This window comes from Panthera onca, chromosome B4 (assembly GCF_046562875.1).
Source record: "Panthera onca isolate mPanOnc1 chromosome B4, mPanOnc1 haplotype 2, whole genome shotgun sequence".
NCBI classification, from domain to species: Eukaryota; Metazoa; Chordata; class Mammalia; order Carnivora; family Felidae; genus Panthera; species Panthera onca.
In genome coordinates this window covers 78,939,556-78,962,298 of record NC_138345.1, presented here as the reverse complement: position 1 = coordinate 78,962,298, position 22,743 = coordinate 78,939,556, and the positions used below count along the sequence as shown (strand labels likewise).

General features: G+C 41.2%; 1 protein-coding gene across 2 annotated transcripts in view; it reads right to left on the bottom strand.

Moving 5' to 3' along the window:
- Window positions 1-1,368: 1,368 nt before the first annotated feature.
- The window catches only part of EIF4B (eukaryotic translation initiation factor 4B), a 30,296-nt gene continuing 8,921 nt past the window's right edge, over window positions 1,369-22,743 (bottom strand). Inside the window, exons 3-15 of one of the 2 annotated variants that reach the window (XM_060657507.2) lie at window positions 21,633-21,841; window positions 18,515-18,631; window positions 16,330-16,384; window positions 15,519-15,653; window positions 12,188-12,325; window positions 11,913-12,086; window positions 8,688-8,916; window positions 7,318-7,430; window positions 5,644-5,857; window positions 4,963-5,018; window positions 4,292-4,397; window positions 3,935-4,007; window positions 1,369-3,540 (exon numbers count right to left, since the gene is read on the bottom strand). In XM_060657507.2, the coding sequence (XP_060513490.1) occupies window positions 3,460-3,540; window positions 3,935-4,007; window positions 4,292-4,397; window positions 4,963-5,018; window positions 5,644-5,857; window positions 7,318-7,430; window positions 8,688-8,916; window positions 11,913-12,086; window positions 12,188-12,325; window positions 15,519-15,653; window positions 16,330-16,384; window positions 18,515-18,631; window positions 21,633-21,841 (1,700 nt within the window). In that variant the 3' untranslated portion in view covers window positions 1,369-3,459. The remainder of the gene's footprint in view (window positions 3,541-3,934; window positions 4,008-4,291; window positions 4,398-4,962; window positions 5,019-5,643; window positions 5,858-7,317; window positions 7,431-8,687; window positions 8,917-11,912; window positions 12,087-12,187; window positions 12,326-15,518; window positions 15,654-16,329; window positions 16,385-18,514; window positions 18,632-21,632; window positions 21,842-22,743) is intronic. The other variant, XM_060657508.2, reaches the window with a different exon arrangement.

The following is a 22,743-nucleotide window of genomic DNA, read 5'->3' as shown; positions in this document are numbered from 1 at the left end:
TGAGAAACCAGATGCTGTGAGCTTGCTTAGCACTTTAGGGGACGCCTTTGGCACTAACTGGGACCCTCATTGCCTTGGGATCCAGAGCCTGGTGCTTGATTCTGTTTAGGAGAAGCTAAGCTACGTGGACTTAACTCAGGATCCGAGCAGCCTAGAAGTGACCCTTGTAAAGTCGGATGCTATACCTGTACCCTTCTGATTTACGGTAGGTTGACAGGGCGCACCGGTCCTGGGATCTACTTCTGAAGATGGGGGTTGTACCAGCGCCTACCTTTCCCTTGGATTTCGAGTACCCTCTTGGGACACAGTACAGGGAGCTCCTTCTTTACCCTTCCTGTGCCCAACCAACATGAATCTCTCTGAAGTTAGCCTTTCCCACTCGTATTATTTTTTGAGGTGGGGAGAGGAGGGAGAGAGCGTGCCAGCTGGGGAGGGGCAGAGAGAGGAGAGAATCCCAAGCAGGCTCTGTGCTCCACCCCACAAACCATGAGATCATGACCTGAGCCGAAAGCCGGACTGGGCCACCCAGGCGCCCCTAGTCTCCTTTCCATCGTCATTTACCCAGCCTCTGGCGAGTGGCTGGAAATGAGGGCTTGGAGAAAGTGGCAGACCGATGCGGGCAGTGGAGGTGGGTTCCACAGGCAGCCTGGGCAGCGGCCTGTTTCCTTCCCACCTAAAAGCTTCCTTTCCCACACGGAAAGCTGAGTCAGCACAGCATGCTGAGCCTCTTACCCCTCCACATCTGAAGAGATCAGTGCACCGGCAAGAACCACAACTGCAGTTGCTGCGATGGGCCTAGGAAAGCCACTTGTGTAGCTGGACTCCCGTGCCGGCAACCCCCCCCCCGCCCAATCTTCCCCCAAATTGTTGACTGAGCTTTCCTGGGCTTTCTCTGCTTCACCCCATCGTGACCTTAAGGATTCTCTGCCACGGTCCTAACCTCTTTCCTGCCTTGCAACACGGAATAGCCCATCTCTAGCCATTTGGAAATTTCCCACTGCATCTGGGGCCTCCGTTGTAACCCAGACCAGCTCATCAACAAGAACCCAGCCTGCCTGTGCCATGTAGCACGGAATGTGGAGGCAGTGCCTCTGCAGACTGCTGAGTGGAGGGTGGAGGCACGGCCTCCAGGCCATGAAGTAGGGAATGGACTGCAGGTACTTTCAAATATTAGTTACCACCAGGCAAAAATGCTGGAGGGGAGTGGATGCTAATTCCCAGTTCTTGGGCCTCAGTAAAGATTCCCCTGGTAACCCCACCCCTAGCCCAGGACAGTATCTAATGCCCAGAGGACTTCGGAGACAGGGGTGGGGAGCCTGTAAAGGCACAGGAGTGGAGTATATGGTCAAAAGAATTTCAGCATTGAAGTGAACTTTAAAGATCAGATTTATTTGGAGAAAACAAACAAACAAAAAAAACCCCACAACCCAAAGGATGGGATTTTACATCTCAAGACATCTCCCAGGTATTAAGTCTACAGATTACAAATCATTTTCATAGAAGATATTTTGTACAAATTTTACACGTATTAAGGAGCGGGACATAACCCGTTTCTGTTATAACGGGGGCAGGAGAGGGGAATGGGGAAAAAAAAAAAAAAAAACAGCTTTTTTGGAGACAACTATTTGGAAGTAGACCTGTAGAGGGCAAACCCTACCTTTTCATCTACAGCAAATGATTTGTTTTTTTCAACCAAAAAAAACCAAAAAACAAAAAAACCCCAACCAAACAAACCCCAAAAACAAACCCCTTTCAGCCTTGGGTATCTCTAAAAGCCACTTCCTGGCTACTGGCCAATCCAAGCCAATTATTTAGTTACTTCACTTGGTAAGCCTCTTTATGTCCACTGGCTAAACGATTCATTCATTATGCCCACTGCTGCAGCACTCCTAAACCAACAGGTCTGCGTGGCCAGACAGGGTCTAATCTAGGACCGATGGGTGAAGGGCTTGTGAACGAGAGACTGAGATCACCCCGAAGGATGCCGTCTACCAGGCTGACGGTACAAAGGTGCACATAAAAGCAGGCAAGGTAAGCTATTGTGTTGCAAGAGAAACCAGGACCTTGTCACACAGTTCTCTCCATTATCATTTATTCTCTCAAGGGAAGCTAAAACAAAAACAAAACAACAAAGAAACACAAACCCACCAAAAAACCACACATTGGTTGAGGCCACATCATCAATCCAAACATTGGTGTGGGATTTCAATGGAGAGAAGGAAACTTGTAAAAACAAAAAAAAGCCCCAATCAAGGTCATAAGAACGGCTCACAATTTGACCCTACTTATCCACCCTCACTCACCACCTAAGACCATTAATTCTAGAATCTTCTGAGGTGTAAAAGGAGTCAAAGAAGTAGGAGCAGGAATGGAGGGAAGGAGTGAGAGTCAAAAGACATGAAGGAACCAAGATTTGCTTGAGAAAAGCAGTGATTCCTCATTAGCTTCTGCTCCCTGGGGCGGGTCTAGAATGCCTAGATCAGGTATGTGATTTAAATAGAAGCTGCTTTCTGGGAGGTGACAGCAAAAAGTAGCATTAAGATCAGAAGCCCAGGACAAGAGTCTACATTTTTAAAGCTTCAAGATTTCAGCAGAATGTAGATGAATGTGAACTTTCAGGAAGGATGGCGTTTAAGGAAGGGCAAAACCAGGACATACAAGACTTGGGAATTCCCATGACCCGTAAGTGCTTCCTGCTCCAGGAAGTAACCACTTGGTGTTTACTGGAGGTCATACCATTTCCCCTTATTACTGGTGCAAAATAATCCATCACCTCCCCACAGCTTCTTTTCAAACCACAACTTTTCCCACTTATTTTGGTCACCGAGCAGTCCCTATTCTTTTGTGGCCTATAGACTCACTCTCCACTACCCCCCTGGGGGGTAAAAATGAAGGAATTCCCCCTAGGCTGGCCCCAGTAACTCAGAATTAAGAGGGGCTGGCAGCCTCCTGGAGACTAAAAAACAACTTGAGAGACTAAGCCTACCTTTCCGAGGATGGAAAATTTATTCAGGTAATGTTTGAGAATTCATATGTGCCACAATAGGATATTAAGAATGAAAAGGTAGAACTCTCACTCTTCCTTAAACCTGTCCTACTGCCCAACCAGATCCAGACACTGCATCACTGTCACTGCCCTTTTGCTAAATGGAGGCCCCCAGGCACTAATCACACAGGCAACTGCATGTGTCGTAAAAATGCACAACTTTTCCATTAAAAGCTGTACGTCTCTTTCTCTCTGGCTACATTGGCGATTCTCCAGTTAGTTCAATACTTTAAAGGCTGCAGCAGCATGCAAAAGGATTTCATTTCATTTTGTTTTTTTGTTTTTTGTTTTTTTAAAAAAAAGTTAAGAAAGGTCTCCAGGAGATGGTGAGTTTTATTGTCTGGATAGAGGTTTCATTTGCTCTCGAATGTTCCAGGGTGGAGAGACTAGGAGAAAGCACAGGATGCAGAGGTCTATTCGGTGTAATCTTCTCCCTCGTTCTCATCTTCGCCATCAACGGAGAGAGCAGCATACTTGCTTGCAGAACTGAACTTCTGGAATAGACGAGTGAGAAAATCACCAAAGCCTTGAACTCGCACAACAAAACCCAAGAAACAGGACAATGATACTTGGGCAAAAGGGAGGGGCCAGGTCAGGCCCACCTCCTTGTTCATTAGCATTTTACGCTGGCCAGGAGTAGCTAGGGAGGCTAGGCCAGAGGCCCAGGTGTTCTTACAGGAGACCTCCACCTCCTTTTATCTTGGAGAGGGAGTAAGAGTAGTGAGACTGCAAGGCAGAAAACTGGAAAAAACTAAGTTTCTTTTACAATTTCAAACAAGCAACGATGCCTGATTGACAATTTCCAACCACTCGGATTCCAGCCCCAAGCATAAAGGAGTTCAATGGCAAACGTGAGCTGAGGGAAATCTATTAGCATCTAACACTTACGGAAGCTGGATTTTCTTCAGGTTTCTTTGGCTCAGGTGCAGATCGGGAGTCTTGATCCTTTTTGCCATCTTTCCTGCAGAGATGTAAGTGTAAAACCATGTCTTTAGGAGAGGACTCTCACAACACCCACAAGCAGGTGGGAGGCACTGAACAGGCCCCTCCAGCCAACAGTGCTTGCTATCTGGACATTTTGCTTCCAGATTCTTGGAACTGTTAACTGTCCACACTGGTTGACTTTCCTTTGTTTACCATAGGAGATATGGCAACACTTGGAGAACCAAGAACTTCTTAACTACAGGGACACATGTATCCAGCATCAGATGAAAGATTACAAATGACAAGAGAGAACACCCATACCTATCTGACTCCTTCCAGTGGTCTTTGTTCCCTCCGTCTCCTGGACCACGGCTGGAGTTCCCACTTTGGCCTTTTGGGACACTCACCCCATCTACTTTGCTTTCATCTGTTTGTGTGAAGATGCAAAAATAAATTGAAGGCAAGTAAAATATTAAGTACTGTCCCTCTCCTAAGTATCCCTTCAGCTGCAGAAAAGTGTGCCCATGTGCACTGAGGGAAACTCAACCTCACCCCAACCCAGATTTCTCTCCTAAACCCTTCTTTCCACATTCCTTTCGCCCCCAAATAAGACCCACTAAAAAATTCCACTTCAGGGTTATGCCATCACGAAGAGCAAACTGGAAATAAGGACTATGACGCTGTTGTAGTGACCTTGGCCTTGCAGATGGTGACATTTCTAATCTGGACTGAGCATGTTAATTTCCTTCCAATTCTTTTTTTCCCCTTTCAAAGAAATGTTCTACCAGGAAAGGGCAGGACTCCATGCTTTTTCCAAAGAGACCACTTTTGCCCTCTACTGGCAAGAAAAGGCAGATAATCTAAGAACCTTTAATACAAAAACAGGTGCAAAATTACACTTAAGTTCAATTATTTAGGGACTCCTTTATCTTTATAGGCTTTTTATTTAGGCCTCTTATCTATGTGAAAAACCAACTTCCTTTTGGTCTTACCTTTCCTTGCTGGTCCTTCCTCAGATGGTTGAGCCGGAACTACTTTCCCCCCACCACTAGAAGGAAAACATGTAATCAAGTTTATCAGTCTTAGGGAAAGAACCGGTAAGAAACTTATAAAGTAGTAAGCTTTACAGAGAACCAAAAATACAGACTTAACATTGTGGAACATTAAAGTATAGAAAAGACAACAATGAAAGCAATTATATGAACACTCACTAAGTACCATGTCCTGTAGAATCATCACGATCACACAAGGTGAATACAATTCTCTATTTTACACATGAGGATCCTAAGACTTAGGGAAGTGAATCGACCCCCCAAAGCCACGCTGCCAAATGTGGTTGCAGCAGGTTCTGATGACCAGGTTGCAGGTTTCAAGCAGCCAAAGTGATGCCAACCAGTTATCAAAACTCTAGAAAGCTGAACAATTAGCTTTAATGAGCCAGCTCCAGCACACCACTGAATTTGAATTGAGAGCAAAGAGCGTAACTTAAAAGCTGCTATGTAAGGCACTTTCTTTTTCTTTATAATTTTTTAAAATCCCTGAAATGAATCCAAGTGTCAGTGGCTCAACTGACTGGGCTGCCCAGATACCCCATCCAGGGCACGTTCTACCATGGTATCACAATGTTTAAGATTCTACAGCTAAGCAGCTGCTATGCTTCTAAGCGGACTCACCTTGTAGGGGACTGCTGCTCTGTGTCTGAGCTCTGAGATCGAGCAGGAGGGTTAGAACTTCGCTTCACCCAAGCATTCTCCTTTGGTGGAGGGGCTGGCATTACCTTTAGAGGTTGTTCAGGTTTGGGAGGCTTAGAAGTTGGAGAGTGACAGTCTTCCTCCTTATTGAGTGTTTCATTTTCTAGAGACTTCTCACTCTCTCTCCTTCGTGCATCTGTTAAGTCAGAGTAGGAAGGTTAAATTATCGAGAGAAATTATTATACAACCATCTATTACAATCAGACAGAATAGAAAATGGTCCACACCCAAGTTTACCGCTTTTCATTATTATTCTTTTTTTTTTTTTAATTTTTTTTTTTTTCAACTTTTTTTAATTTTATTTTTTGGGGCAGAGAGAGACAGAGCATGAACGGGGGAGGGGCAGAGAGAGAGGGAGACACAGAATCGGAAACAGGCTCCAGGCTCCGAGCCATCAGCCCAGAGCCCGACGCGGGGCTCGAACTCACGGACCGCGAGATCGTGACCTGGCTGAAGTCGGACGCTTAACCGACTGCGCCACCCAGGCGCCCCTCATCATTATTCCTAAATATAGACCCCATCTGACTCCCAACAGATAAGTTATCCCCAAACTAGTGGTTACCACATGTTACTCTGAGAAAATGTTTTAAGGATGCAAGAAAAATAGGAAATACAAGAGCTTTCCAAGGACAGCCACCTCCTTTCCTAGGAACTAGTACTCTTTACTTCGGGATTATAGCCTTGCTACATTTTGTGTTAAAATGTTTGTACTTGGAGAAGGATACACATACATGTGTGAAGAGGACCCTGATGCAGCCTCAAATCCACATACATAGAACAAAATGGGATATACATTTATGAAAAACAAAACCTACATTATGTTTTTTTTTTCTTAAAGGCACTAAATATCTCCTCAAAACTGAAAGTTTATTTTGTTAGATTCTTCCTACATTAAGTGCAATCTCCTCAGGAGGTATATAATCAACCCAACCATCATACTCCCACCTCGCTACAAAGAGAGGCATTATTGTCCTGTCACTAAAAGGCTACTCCAGTATGAATGTTTGACAGAAAACTTCTGCAACACTTGGCTGAGGTGATTTGGAAATTCATCCTTGAGCCATACTTTGAAGTGCTCAAGCACAAATCAGTTTGGAGGTGAGAGGAGAAAACAAAAAAACACTGGCTCACAATAATAAGGTAAGGGAGGTGTTATAATTGAACTGTTTCCAAAACACTAAACATATGTGTGACGAATCAATGAATTCAAGGCAGGAAGGAAGGATGGATGAAGAGCAGAAGATCATTGCTTGAGACACTGCTCCGGTCGCACAGGACATCCAAAAAGGCTGGCCCTGGGAGCAGCTCAGAGAGAGCTGTAGGACTGTGACTGCTCTATGTAAAGGAAAACTCTGGAATGTCCGTAAAAGGAAGAGAAAATCCAGCAGTCAAGTATACTCTTTAGTGGAAGCTTATTAAACAGGTCACCTACATCACTTCTGGTACCTATTTCTCAGATTTTTCAAACCATGAGATGTGACACTCCAATCTATGCTAACCCAAATAAAATGTCCATGACTGAATTTAACACCCCAAAGGCTCTGCATAGTTTGGTTATGGCTACTTTATGGAAAAGGGCGATAACATGATACCCACCCTGGTCTGACTTACTTCTGCCAGATGTGGCTGAGGTCCCAGTCTGTGATGACTCACTTCCTGTCCTGGACCGTTCCCGTTCCTGAGTTTCTTCACTTCGCCAGCTTGGGTGTCTGTATAAAGAGATTCAAAAAACAAAACAAAACATATGTCCAGCTAAATGAAGGCCATTATGGACCCATGCTGCCCCTTCAAGAACCATCACTTATTGATATTTTATCATGCTTGCTTTACTTGTGGGTGTGTGTGTGCATCTTGTCTCTCAAACCATCTGAAAGCTGCAGACATGAAGATACTCTGGCTCTAAATACTTCAGCAAGCACCAACTAGGGTTAAGAACATTCTCCTACATAATCTCCAGCCCTCCTCCCTTACTGGTAACACAATTCAACAAGTCATTCAAAACTAGGCCATTTTTCAGAACGTTTCTACCCTATTAGATCCAGTGCCACCTTTCAATAATAAACACTTTAAGCAACGACTCCTTTATGATCCTGAAATACCCTTGGATAAAGTAAGTAACACACACACAAGTAAAAATAAATGGAAAATAACTTACAACTTACGTCTAATATAGGCAAAAACATTTTCTCTCTACTTTATCCCCAGTAACTTGGAAAGAGGTTCAATCACTTGCCTCACCAAGGTGGGGCTTTACTTCATATACTAAAGCAAAGTTTGGCAATTTTCTTTACTGGGTCAAATAAACTTTATTTTTATTTATTTTTTTAAAAATGTTTATTTTGGGGGAGGGAGGGAAGGAGGGAGAGGGAGAGGGAGAGGGAGAGGGAGAGGGAGAGGGAGAGGGAGAGGGAGAGGGAGAGGGAGAGGGAGGGAGGGAGGGAGGGAGAGAGGGAGGGAGAGAGAGAGAGAGAGAGAGAGGAGAGAGAGAGAGAGAGAGAGAGAATCCCAAGCAGGTTCTGGGCTGTCAGCACAGAGGCCCGACATGGGGGCCCAAACTCATGAACTGTGAGATCATGACCTGATCTGAAACAGAGAGTCAGATGCTTAACCGACTGAGCCACCAGGGCGCCCCTGATCAATTTTATTTATAAAAAAAGGAACAGGCCATAATTTGACAATTCCTATATTAAATTAGCACCAATTACCACCAATTTATATTTGTTACAGTTTAAGCCCGGTTAAGCCCTTTTACAAATTGTGAGCAACAGGCAACTCTTCACTGGATGAAAAGTGTCCCATATGCTCCAGCATGCCTAGCGGTCCCAGCCCACGTCCACTAAATGCCAGTGACAACCAACAAGGTCTCCATGAATTTCCCAAGTGTGCCCTAGGGATGCACGCCCCCCCCCACCTCCAGGAGCCACTAGACTTGTGGACAGGAAGCCCACAGTCGAGGGGAAGCTCACCGCTCCCGAGGCCGTCGCTCTAGCTTGGGCTCATCCAGCTGGCGCTGCAGTTTCTCCTGCTCCTTCTGTAGCCGCTCCTCTACTTCTCGCTCTCTAGCAGCTGTGTCAACGGGCTTCGCCCCTCCAAAGATAGAGGCTGCTCGACTGGACTGGGAGGTGCTAGCAGAGGAATCATCTTCCTTAGGAGTACTCCGAGGCTTTAGATTCAGTTTGGGTCTTTGGGGGGGACCTAAGTTAAATAAAACTCTAAGTAATAGTTCTTCAAAATCACCAGAAGCTGATGGCTGAAAGCCAGATTCCGAGATGCAGCTCTTCTAAAACCCTCTATGGGATTCAGAGTAGTGGCCTAACCAATCCAGCAGGGAAGGGAGATCATTAGAAAATGTGTGGCTTAAATAACCAAGTCCAATCAATCTTTCCACTACCATGCCGATGATGCAGTGCCAGACTGAGGGAAAGACTAAAAAAGGGCAAAAATTTAAATGGTAAGTCATCACGATTACTGATTACCTGGGAAGAACGGTCTATGATAAACTATTGGATGGAAGAGTATCTTGGTCAAAAATGTGGTCTGGACGATAGATTACTTCATTAAGTAAGAGCTTGTAACAGTAAGACTCTACTGCCTATACTCTTGTCTCTCTGTGTAGTATAAACTTAGAGCGATTCACAGAGTACAGTATAGAACACTGAATAGCTGATTACAAAGTCTAAAGGAATTTGATTTCGTTTTGGATCCAAGTTGTCAGAAAGTTTCAAGGAAATCCTATTTCTCAAAATTAGTATTTATCTTAAGTATTTCCGACATATCAAAGATAAAGAAAGTATAAGGCCTATGTGTCAGCCACCTGGCTTCAGTAATAAAACACTATAATACCCACTGAAGGTTCCTGAGTAGCATTCCTCTGATGACACGCCTAACTGTGTTCGGTCTTCTCACAACCATTACACTGAATTCGGGTTTTATCATCCCCATGCAGGTCTTTATACTCTCACTACAGAACATATGTATGTATCTACAAAAAAAGGGTATCATTTGGCAATGTTATTTTTTTTTTTCCTTTTAAGCAGGCTTCATGCTCAGAGCAGAGCCCAATGTAGGGCTTGAACTCATGGCCCTGAGACCAAGAGTCAGAGGCTTACCTGAGTCACCCACGCACCCCGAGATTTAAATTTTCTAGACGGGTTTTTAACTGCCAATTTATATAAACTTCCAAGATACGGTTTTTCAAAAAGATCTGATCTTTAAGTAATCTCTGTACCCAACATGGGGCCTGAACTCATGACCCCAAGGTCCAGTCATACCCTCTGACTAAGCCAGCCAGGTACCTCTAACTGATACAGTTTTAATACGTATAACTTTGTGAAGGGCTCATTAACTTCCCTTTTATAGGGTAATACTGGGGGTCAGAAAGAGTTAACTCATTTAAGCCCTACAGTTAGTACTTTGTGGATCAAAGGATGAAATCAAAGCAACTTTATGCTCCTTTCACTATAGTACACAATAACATCCTTTTCTTCTCCGTCTGCTAATTTCCATTTATTTTACCAACTCAACATATAATCTGAGCACCTATATTTTAGATATCATTCTAAGGCCACGAATATGACAGTTGGGGGTAGTATTTAGTTCCTGCCTGCAAGGGGCGCAATTCAGCAGAGAATCAAAATAAAGAAGAATACAGTATGCTAAACTGGACAAAACAGATTTATCCATATGGAAGTTCTTAGACTGGGGCTATGTTTGGGGAAACCTGTGAAGGCTTCCAAGTGGTGACTCCTGAAAGTCTAGAAAACTGAGCGAGCAGCTTAATGGTAGATGTCCAAGGGATGGGAGACAGCACTAAAAATGAAGATCCTTGTGTCAGAGGAACAGAAGAAAGGCTATCTTTCAGGCCATGGAGAGACTAGGAAGGCTTTTAAAAGAATCTAATGGGGGGCCTGAGTGGCTCAGTTAGTTAAGCATCTGATTTTGGCTCAGGTCATGAGCTCGCAGTTTCTGAGTTCGAGCCCCGCATTGGGCTCCCTGCCATTGCTGCAGAGCCCACCTCAGATCCTCTGTCCCAGTCACTCTTCTGCCCCTCCCCAACTTGTGCTATAAAAATTAAAAAAAAAAAAAAGCCATGAAAGAATAATCTAATTAGCTCTTGTTCCAGAAAGACAATTTGGGCCAGTGTAAAGAATGGAACGAGGCAGGGAAATTTGTTAGTAATGTGAGCACAGCAATGAAGTATGAACAAAGCCAGTGGCAGCTACTCTGGAGATAAGGGGGCAGATCTTAGAGGGAGCTGTAGACAAGATCACCAGAAAAAAAGATCAGGTGTGCAGTTACTGAGGGAGGCAACAATGGCATGAGAGGAAAAAGGTCAGGAGTTGAGATTCAAAGCGCATATCAAGCCTCTACTTTTCTCACTAGTGAAGTGGAGATGATAATTGTACCTATACTAGATAGAATGCTTAAGATCATATACTACCTGTAAGTGTACTCCGCTCACCGTTGGTGCAGAGTAAATGCTCAATAAATGTTAGTTGTTATTTCTAGGTTTCATGCATGGAAATAGAGGAAATGGTTAATAGCAATGTTTTTAAAAACGCACAATGTTTTAAAAAAAGCACTTGGCACAAAGTCAGGGCTAACACGGGGATGTTAAAAAGAGTAGTAGACAAGCTGTCTAAAAATAATTGGAGAGAAATTCTAGACCAGTTTTTTTTTTTGATATCAATGAAGTCAGAACACAGATGCTGGCCATTTATTAATACGTTGTGAGAGGTCAGATTTGTAACACAGTATGTTTTTACTTAAGTGTTATTAACATTAGGGGCATAATTTTAGAATAGGTGCACTTACATCTTACCATTAATTGAGTGTCAATTACTGTGGCACAATGGCAATGAAATCACCAACACTTGGTTTTTAACCCACAGTGCCAATCACTGGCTAGGAGACTGCGTGGCAAATGTTTCCCTTTTCTCCTTTGTATTTTCAGTAAGTTTTAACTGAAAAATCTATATGCTAAGGCAACTAAAAAGAATTAGCCTTTGCTTTATCTCCATTCTGTCATCCTCGTCCAATGCTCTTTCTACTAGGCTCTGCTTTATCTCTTACGATGTGTAAGTGCTATCCTGTTTCAAAACCCACTTCAGGGGTCTGAGACATAACTGATAATTTTTCAATCAGTTTCTCCAGTGGTCTGCCCTATTAAGTAAATAAAAGAAAACGATTACCTCTATCATCACGCCTATAATCATCCCGAGAGTAATCATCTCTGGAACTCCATGACCGATCATCTCGTCTGTCGTATCTGTCTTCATAGCGGTCCCCGCCTCCTCTGTAGTCATCATCCCTACGGTACCCGCTACCAAATGCTCTTCTGCCACTGCCTATCCTGGAATCGTAACCTGTAAATATATCCCAAATTATGATCATCACACCAGAGGAAATAAAGGCAAGCAAGACGTTCTTGAAAGAAAGAAATTTAACGCAGCTGTTTTTTAATGACCTCTATCATAGTCTCTGCTGCCTCGGTCATCATAGCGATCCCGGCCCCCGTATCGATCCATATCTCGGCGTGGGCCATCCCGATATCCATCCCGATACCCATCACGGTATCGGTCTGAATCATAACGATCTCGATACTCTAGAGAGAAAACAGACAAAGCAATGTCATTCCCTTTTCTTTGACACCATTAATAGGAAGAAGCATGAAAGACCACGAGGTCAACTTGGTTTCATGAGTTCACAGTCACTGCTAGGTCTGTTTTTATAAAAACAAATCACTTTAAATGCAAAGTGGAAACGTGTACTGAAATAACTTTTATTGGTTATTTGATTTAAACATTTTTGATTCAATAAATGCTAAGTCAACAATTTATGAGGGAGTTAAGGAAGAGTAAAATCTCTATACAGACCATAATGAATTTTCAGCATTAAAGACAAATATAGTAGGAAATATAATTGAAATCTATAGTTTTGATTGGTTCCAAAGAACCAATCAAAGACCACTTAAAAACTTTCGCATGGGAAAATACACAAGCCCTAAGTCTGGGAAGGCAAACAAAAAGAGAAAAATATATGTGACATAGGACAGTGATTGGCTATTAAATAACAGAAACTAAAATTAACAGAACATTTTTCTACCACCAAAATGGTGAAGATGTAAGTAAGAGCTACCTCTGGTGTTGGCCAAGTTTGGGGGAGTAAGTGAATTCCCACACTGCTGAGGAGTCTAAAACAGCACAACCACTCTGAAACTGGATTCAGAACTATGCATTAAAAACTTTAAAATCACTTGCACCCTCTGGGGCAACAGTTCAACTTCTAGGAATTTATCCTGAGAAAATAACAGGACATTTAATAAAGACATGTACAAGGAGATTCACAGGAATGTTGTGTATAATATTAAAAAATTGTCGAGTGCACAAGCTATGGGTTAAGTCAGGGGGCATCTATAAAAAGCAACCACTAAAAACGGAGTTAAGAGATGTATTTACTATGACACTTGAAAACTGTATTTTACACACATGCATGAATATCAGTATCAGAGGTGCCTAAATTCCAGAAATTTGTATCTAAGAATGTTGCAGAGCTCAGGCGGCAAGCTACAATGGTGTGAGGCATTTATAAAAGGAGGTAGCAGCTATTTAGCTTTGGCTAACTTGCTAGATCTTCCAATTTTCTAAGAAACCCGGGAGCCCCAACGTTTATATGAAAACTTCATTTTCCAGAGATGAACGAAACAATTACAACAAACAAACTTAAAAACATTTTGAATTTAATAATTCATGCACACAGGTCAAACAAGGATTTTATTTTTATGACTTCTTCCTTTTGAACCATGATTTAATTTTGGAAACAACATCATTTTGTCCACATTCCCTGGTAGTTTAAATTGGTAAGTTAAAGGACATGCTAATGTTGGTAAAACAATTACACACGGGAGAGAATCTGAAGAATTCAAAACACAAAAAATCAGCCACGTGTTTATTCTGAAATATGTATTTGATTTCTAGAGAGACATATGAACTGTATACTTAATTTTATTTAGGTAATATTAAAATGGTAATAAGCTTGTACTCACTAAAACAGCTGGCCGAGAAATATACAAATGTTTGCTAAGATTTTACAATAATATTTAGTACAACTATACCTTTCCCCGTGTCTTTTATGGGCCCAAAGCTTGGAATAGGAATCTCTAACAACTTGGCAGCTTTGGATAACAACAGCACATTCATTCTTGTTATCCATCCTGCTTGTTCCAAACTCAAGGTTTCAAGGGAGGAAATAGTCATGTCCCTGGATTCAAAACAGGACCCTTGGTCTGACTGCTTTTTCTTTCAAGAGCCATTTCTTTCTGTTAACAACAGAACCTCTTGCATAAATGTTGACGTGCAATACCTCAGGTAGTTCTCCCCAAGGCTTTGTCTGGTCACAAAGACTTGATAGAAAAGTCAGATATAAACTAGATTCAAAGTAGTATGTCACAAATATAGCTAAAGGATTCCTTCTACCTTCACCCAGTCACGAAGGTAGTTATGTTACCCTGCACACATTTTTATGATTTATGCATGAACACTACTATATGATAGTGTTGTTCAAATGTTTATACCCCCCACTCAACATTATAGGTTTTAAACTTTATCTCTATCATTACACATATATTTTATTATATGGACAAACCGCTATCTCGTCATTTCTTCATTGACTTAGTATTATTTCCTCACATATTTCAATAAAGTTGCCTCACTTTCTCCATAAAGGTTTGCATATTTTTTGTTAGATTTAGGTACTTTGTGTAAACGTTGTAATTCACCCCAACTCTTACCCCATGACATTCTCTATTTCCTTTCTTTGAATTATTTATTTGCACACAGTTTCTCTCCCCTAGTATAAGCAATGTCCAATGAGGATAGAATTTTAAGTCTATGTATTTATTTTGAAAAAGAGAGCACAAACAGGTGAGGGGCAGAGAGAAGGAGAAACAGAATCCAAAGCAGTCTCTTTGCCATCTGTGCAGAGCCTGATGTGGGGCTCAAACTCATGAACCGTGAGATCATGACTATAGCTAAGATTAAGAGCTGGATGCTTAACAGACTGAGCCACCCACAGCCACCCCTCGTCTGTTTTGTTCACTGCTATATCCTGAGCTTTGAACACTATCAGGTACAGGGTAAACATTTAGTATCTTTGAAGAGAACGAATTTTCTGTTATTTTGAAAGGTGTCTTAAAAAATACCATTTTGACTGCTGGCTGCTAAGTAATGCAGCCAATTTTTGTGTAATGTTCTTACCCCAGCAATCTTGCCGAACTTTTTTATAGTTCCTTACTTTGTAAGATCTGTTGGGTTTCTTTATAAACAACTATTTCCTAAAGAGAGCGAAATCTCCCGCCTAATCTTTGGCAAGGTTTAAAAAAAATTTTTTTTAATGTTAGTATATTTTTGAGGAAGACTGAGTATGAGCGGGGGAAGGTCAGTGTGTGTGTGTGTGTCTCACACACACAGGGAATCTGAAGCAGGCTCCAGGCTCCAAGCTGTCAGCACAGAGCCTGACATGGGGCTCGAACTCATGAACTGTGAGATCATGAGCTGAGCCGAAGTCAGACGCTCAACCCACTGAGTCACCCAGGCACCCCAAAATTTTGTGTTTTTTCTTAATTATAAATTTATCAAATTCTTTTTCTGCATCTATCAATTCTTTTGAAGATCATAAAAATTTTTTCTGTATCTCCTACTCCCTTTCTGCTAATGTGATCATTTACATTGACATATCTGTCCTATTACAAAACAGTTCTCAGAACACAGAAGAAACTCACTCGATAAAAATGAACTTACTGTCTCCAAAGCTATCATCGCCTCTCCTAGGCGGGTAGTCATCGAAGCTGTCTGTGGCAGGACGTGCCCTCCAGTCTGTATCTGTTTTGTCAGAATCCCGATTTCTATCTCGGCCAAAAGAACGATCATCCCGGTCTATAGAGATAAAATAAAAACAAGTTAGCCCACAAAAACTTTTGCCTGATTATTTGTCACATGCACAGAGCCTTCCCCCAACATACTGTATTTCTTCCTCATATCATCACAAAGTTGTCCCAACTTTGATGCCCCATTATCGTAAAGCGCACTCTTCAACTTAACTGAGTGATTCACTTCCTCATGGTAAGTATTAAACCTCATGGTTTATTTAATTAACCATGAAGTTTAATGCCTATAGGTCTCATTCTGTGTACAGGCCAGGAACCTCTGAAATACATATGAATGAGGCCCCTCTTGTGCTGCTAGGTACACCTAATCTATTTATTACATATTTAATGTTCCTCTAGATCAATCAGGGTCTTTCCATCATTTTGGGGTGGGTAATTCTTTGCTGTGTCTTATGTGGCAATCCCTGGATTCTACCCGTTAGGATCAATCCCTGGATTCTACCCGTTAGGAGTCAGTAGCACTTCCCAGTTCTGACAACTCTAGAGGTCTTCACACATTGACAAATGTCCCCTTGAGCAAAATCATCCTTAACTGGCAACTAGTGCTCCAGATTCAGGCAGGCCTACTGCTCTGCATCTCTATTAAAATTTTCTGGGAACAGGCACCTCTGCTTTGTCATCCTAGGACCAAAACAAAACAGGAAGATTTCTATCAGATTTCTTACCTTTATCTTGTGCTTGATCAGCAACGTCCACTCGAATTCTCCTGTTACCTAGAGACTGAGAGGATAGGACCACATTAACCAACCTTTTGCCCCATTATGCACAAATCCCATGAGTGACCTTGAACGTCTGGGCATAGCAGAAGCACTGGGGGAAGGAAGATAAAGGAAAAACACTGTAATCTAGCCAACATTCCAATTTGTTGGCTAAAGAATCCTTTACAAAGACTTGAAAACTGAAATAATCCCTTAGAATTAACAGATTTAAGTTGGGCTTGTATCAATGCCACATCAATTAGCCATTTTTATAAAGATATATATACTTTATAAAATGAGCCTTTTAACTATCAAAGGCAATTTATCAAGAAATAATTCCCAGGCAACTAGCTAAATAAAAGGCATATTTGGGTCCAGAGCAATTATTCACTCAGACATTTATAGAGCCCCTAATATGCACCAGCAGCAGTACATAAAGCATTGTCTCTATTATCTCAAGTTCTTTCACTCAATATTACCTTTGGATAAATCAGTTCCTCCAGGATACCCTCTGACTTCCCTTTCCCACATCATTATTTATTTATACACTTTGAACCCAATAAATTCTACTGCTGATTTTTCCTCATTTCCCAGTAGAATCTACAGTTGAAGAAGGATAACAGTGAATTTTAGTTACAAACACCCAGAATTATATTAAACACTACTATGACGAAATCTCTAGAAACAAAGAAACCCCTAAGTCTGGACCATGACAGCATTTTACATAATAGATAATTCAACAAACTTCAGATAACTGTATGGTATTCTTTCCCTTATCCAGATAGAACAGTTAAAAAGGAGTAATGTTAATAAAACCTAAAAATGATCTGAAAAGAAAAACTTTGGAACTAAGCTTTATATATATTTAACTTATATACCTAGATTATTATTCCTATTTGACATTTACTTCAGATTTTCATGGCTGTAACTCAATTATGACACAGGTAAAATATTTTGAGAGGTGTTGATTTCAACTGTGTCAAGTGGCAGGTTTGGACCATAGAATTATGGCACAAATGGCCCAAATCTGCACTTTGACAAACTACCTTCTCAAGAAGTGAGGGGTTTCTGGCATTAAAATGGAAAAAAGAGCCCCTTTCCTTCCCAGATATAATTTGATTTCTAGTCACTAGAAGTAAAAAAGAGGAGGAAAAAAAAAAAAAAAAAAAAGCAGGTCCTAGACTAGAAACTTCTGTTACTAACAGGTAACCGAATGCTTTAATATCCTGCTTGTGCTAGCTTAAGAATCACTACATGGCACCAATCACTCAAATGACTGTAATTATAATTAGATTTAATCCCCATACCCCCCTCATGTATTAACAGCTAAATCTCCTCTACTACACTGCTGGCATATCTGGATAGAAAAACATCTAAGGGCAATGTTAAAAAGCAGAACTGAGTGTTCACTGTCATTTTCCTTTAAGAGACTCCTAGGAACATGTATTACAAACGACATTCCACTGAGAAATGTTTCCAAACTCTTTACAACCATAAAAAAAACATTAACTTCCCTGAAAACCAGATAATGCCTTTTAACACTAAACTTATATACATGATTTTTTCTATCTGCCTTGATCTGGTCAGATTATATTGAAAAAGCAAAGCCATGAGAGCGGAGACAAAGCTCTGAATCAACAAATGAGAGCTTCGATTAGACCTGGTGTGGTGGAGATGCCTGGGTGGCTCAGCTGGTTGAGTGTCTGACTTTCCCTCAGGTCATGCATGATCTCACTGCTCTTTAGTTCCACCCCTGCATGGAGTCCGGCTCTGTGCTGACAGCTCGGAGCCTGGAGCCTGCTTTGGATTCTGTGTCTCCCTCTCTCTCTGCCCCTCCCCTGCTGGTGCTTTGTCTCTCTCTCAAAAAATAAATAAACATTAAAACAACAATAACAACAACAACAAAAGAGTTGGTGTGGTGGGTTTCTTCTGTAATTTTCCACCTAAGTACCTCCCTGAATGACTGGGGCCTACGGAGTTTGCTCAAGTGAAGTACGACTTGCTAGATGTTGAATGTTAAGTGTCACACGGTGCTTTTCTTTGTAGATACTATGACAATCTTTGAAACAGCCAGTGACCCAACCAAAAATATATTGATAAGTGTAAGACTGGTTAGCTCCCACCCTCAAACTCCCCACCTTATTTATTTTACCTCTTCGTTGAGGCTCAGGGCACTGAGCAAAGAATCCAGGTCCTCAAACTCAGCGTAACCAAAACCTTTCAACCTCTCTGGATTGCTGGGTTCACGTGGTAAACGCACTGCACTGATCTGAAGGAGTAAAGAAACAGATTTCCCAATTAAGTGTTCTCCTCGTTCATTTGTTCCCCCCACCCTCCCAATCACTGCATATGCAATGAATTTCTCTGAAGAATTCACAAAGAAGAACCTGGTGGTTTCCAGGAGGAAAACTGGTGCAAAGGGATAGGAGAGAGACTTCACTATATGCCATCAGACCTTTTCAATTAGAACAGTACTAAATTAACCCTTAAAAAAAAAAAAAAAAAAATTAACACGAATTCAGAGTAGTCCCTGTATCCCTGACTTCTGTCTCATTCTACAGGTCTAATTTTTAGTTGTTTTCTAGGTGGTCTATTTTTTAAAGACTTAATTATCTGAGAAATGTTACTGTCTTCGTATACTAACCATCCTTGGCTGAATCAAACATTGGATTATAAACTCCCACCAGCCTTACTCCCTCTATTGAATTCTGAGATGGCAAACTACTGAATTTTTACTCTTGAAATACAAGAAGAATTTACAGTGACCTGGTTTTATTTTGAGGTTACCTTGTGTTTTCTAATTGTAGGTTTGCAGAATTTCTCATTTTAAAGTTTCATAAAACTTTACCTGGCACAAAATTTTTTATTATTTACAACAGGGTACGTACTCTTCATTTCCAATTTTAGAACCATTTTGAAACACCTCTATCTTCTGACCATCTTTTTGATGGCTTCCACATATTTTCTCACCCTTTAACTTTTTTCTTTAGTATTTTGCATGTATTCAAGTTATTCTTCTGCATCACTGATCTGATACTTTACTCTGGCTCCTGAGATACACATTTTGTTATAGTCTCTTTAAATTCTAGTTTAACTCAACTCCTGAATACAGCAGAACAAAATATGAAAGGGAGAAGTAACTCCAGACCAGTTCTAAAGCATTCAGTGAAAAGCTTGAATGGGTCAGAGGTTATTATTCAGCATTCTACAGAAGAGGCCAAGAAAGTAAAATCAAAAACAGGTCAGCCTTCTAGCTGTACTACGTATTTGTACAGAGAAGATGATTTGTAGGTGGCAATCAAAAAATAATCACATTGTGGGGTGCCTGGATGGTTCAATTCGTAGAGTGTACAACTCTTGATCTCAGGGTTGTGAGTTCAAGCCCCACACTGGATGTAGAGATTACTTAAAAATAAACTCTTAAAAAAAAAAAAAATCACATCAGAAAAAGTACCCATTGAAGTTGGTGGCCCACTGCAGAGAAGAGGATCTAGGAAGGGAGTCAAAAAACAAAGTAAGAAGAGAATAGATCTTTTTTTTTTTTTTAAAGTTTATTTATTTTGAGAGAAAGAGCAAGCAAGTGAGCTTGTACAAGCAGGGGAGGGGCAGAGAGAGAGAGGCAGAGACAGAATCCCAAGCAGGCTTCACGCTCCCAGCACAGAGCCCAATGTGGGGCCTGGACCCACAAACTATGAGATCATGACCTGAGCCAAAATCAAGAATTGGATGCTTAACAGACTGAGCCACACAGATGCCCCATGCAGAGAGTAGATCTTTAAAGGAAATGCACCTTAAAACAAACAAACAAACAAACAAACAAACAAACAAACAAAGGTAAAACCTACCCTCCACGTGGGGTGTCAAACTCACAATCCTGAGATCAAGAGTCGCATGCTCTGACTGAGCCAGCTAAGTACCCCAAGTCCTAAGTATTTTATTTTTTTAAAGTTTACTTTGAGAGCGAGCGAGTGGGGGAGGTGCAGAGAGAGACAGAGGGAGAGAATCACAAGCAGGCTGTGCACTGTTAGCATGGAGCCTGATGTGGGGCTGGAACTCATGAACCGCGAGATCATGACCTGAGCCAAAATCCAAGTTGGACACTTAACTGACTAAGCCATCCAGATGCCCCAGTCTTAAGTATTTTTAAATCCAAGTTTGGAAAAAGGACTTCTCCTGAGCACCTCTATACTCACTTTTCCATCTTTTTGAAATCTAGATCAGCATTCCAAACATCCTCTCTTAAGCTTTTTAAGATGGCCTACAATCACCGTGAATTCCACTATATGTGTCACCAAGCTCACAGAACCCTTAATAATTTTAGCACACTATCATTAATATAAATTACACATCTCCAACTTCGGCTCAGGTCATGATCTCGTGGTTTGTGGGTTCGAGCCCCACATCAGGCTCTGTGCTGACAGCACAGAGTCTGGAGCCTGCTTAGGACTGGGTCTTCCTCTCTCTCTGCCCCTTCCCCGCTCACGCTGTCTCTGTCTCTCTCAAAAATAGTTAAAAAAACGTTAAAAAACACTAAAAATTAAAAAAATAAAAATTACACACCTTCTCAGCTGCAAGTATTCATATCAAACATTGAAAAGTGATTTTGAGGAGTACCTGGCTAGCTCAGTCAGTAAAGCATGTGACTCTTGATCCTGGGGTTGTGAGTTTGAACCCCATGTTGGGTGGAAAAATTACTTAAAAATAAAATCTTAAAGGATTTTGATAGAAGCCTGAAGAATGACTGAGTTCAGAGGAGCTTTCCATCTTTCAAAACAACTGAGTATATCATTTTTTAAAAAAGTAATGTATGTGCCCAATGTGGAGCTTGAACTCACGACCTGAAGATGAAGAGTCCCATGCTCCTAAGCCAGCCAGGTGCCTCTGGGTATATCACTTTTAAGATTTTTTTCCCCCCCAATATATGAAGTTTATTGCCAAATTGGTTTCCATACAACACCCAGTGCTCATCCCAAAAGGTGCCCTCCTCAATACCCACCCCCCCATCACTTTTAAGATTCTTAATGAGAAGAGGTATAGGTTCCTGAGAGATTCTTTCTGTATCAATAAGGTGTAAGACTGAGATTATGATTGGTGTGGGATGAGAATATTTTCAGCCAAAGGGTCTAAACACCACTTAGTCAATTATATACCTATTTCTTCCAAGTCTAGACACAACCTCAGAATCTTTCTCAGCTTAGAAATTCAGACTCGGTCACTGCCAATTTGCTACTCTCCATATTGAGTTAATTGCTGTAAACCTTTACACTTACATTTAATCCTCTAAAGAATTCCTTAATGGAATCTTCTGTCACATCATAGGGCAGGTTCCCTAGAAAAGCAGTATAGGGTGGCGATTTTGGAAGACGGCTCCGGTCGATATTGGGTTCCCGAGCAGCCCGTGGAGCAGTGGGCAGGATGGAACGGTCAATTGGAGGTGCCCTATACACGTCATCATCATTACTGTGCCAAGTGGTTGAAACTAGGATAGAAAAGTGGATGTTTAAGAAATCAGAGCAAACTCCCCTCACTGTTGCTGGAGAATAAAAAGATCCATGCTAAGTACCCAGTATTAAATAAGCCACACCAGGAAAAAAACAGATAAAAAGGCACTTAAATAAATGCATTTTACACAGAGAAAATGCTTCTGAAATGTCAGTATCAGATTAGCAATGCAAAAAACTCAGTATTCACTGTCTCTTGGTTTCTAGAGACCTTTAAAGACCCAGGCTTTTTATGAACAGAATCATAGTAACTCTTATTCCTTATACAGCAAAGAAAAGTATCAACTATTTATGGAATGTTACTGTGTGCAGGTATTTTATATTCATTATATCCCATCTTATCTTTATAACAACCCTGTGAGGTTGTTCCCATTCTACAGAAAAGGAAACTCAGATTTCAGATTTAGTAACGTGCCCAAGATTACAAAAATGGCATAGTAGATGGTAATCCTAGTATAGGTAGGACTCAAACCAAGGTCCCTCTCATTCCAAATGTATTTAAACATTATTGACAACTCTCATATTCCTAACTTTTTGGGTGGACAAAGTGTTTTCCTTATGGTTGATCCCCCTCTTTACAAAAAACAACTCAATTCCATCCTATTCCTCAGACCATTTTTGTTTACCCATGCCTTCATAAAAATAGTTCCTAGAGCAAATTATTCCTTAACTCTGGGTATAAACAGCTTATAGATTATGCTGTAATAACAGGATATCATAGAATTTTAGTAATCTAGTCCTTAACTTTTCCAATGAAAATGAGGATTAAAAGCCTTGAGAAAAGTATGTTAACAAGAGGGAGAACTAGTACTAAGTTCTCCTGAATCACAATTTCAGTCCCTCATCATGAACTCTTATCGCCTAAACCTAAAATTCCATG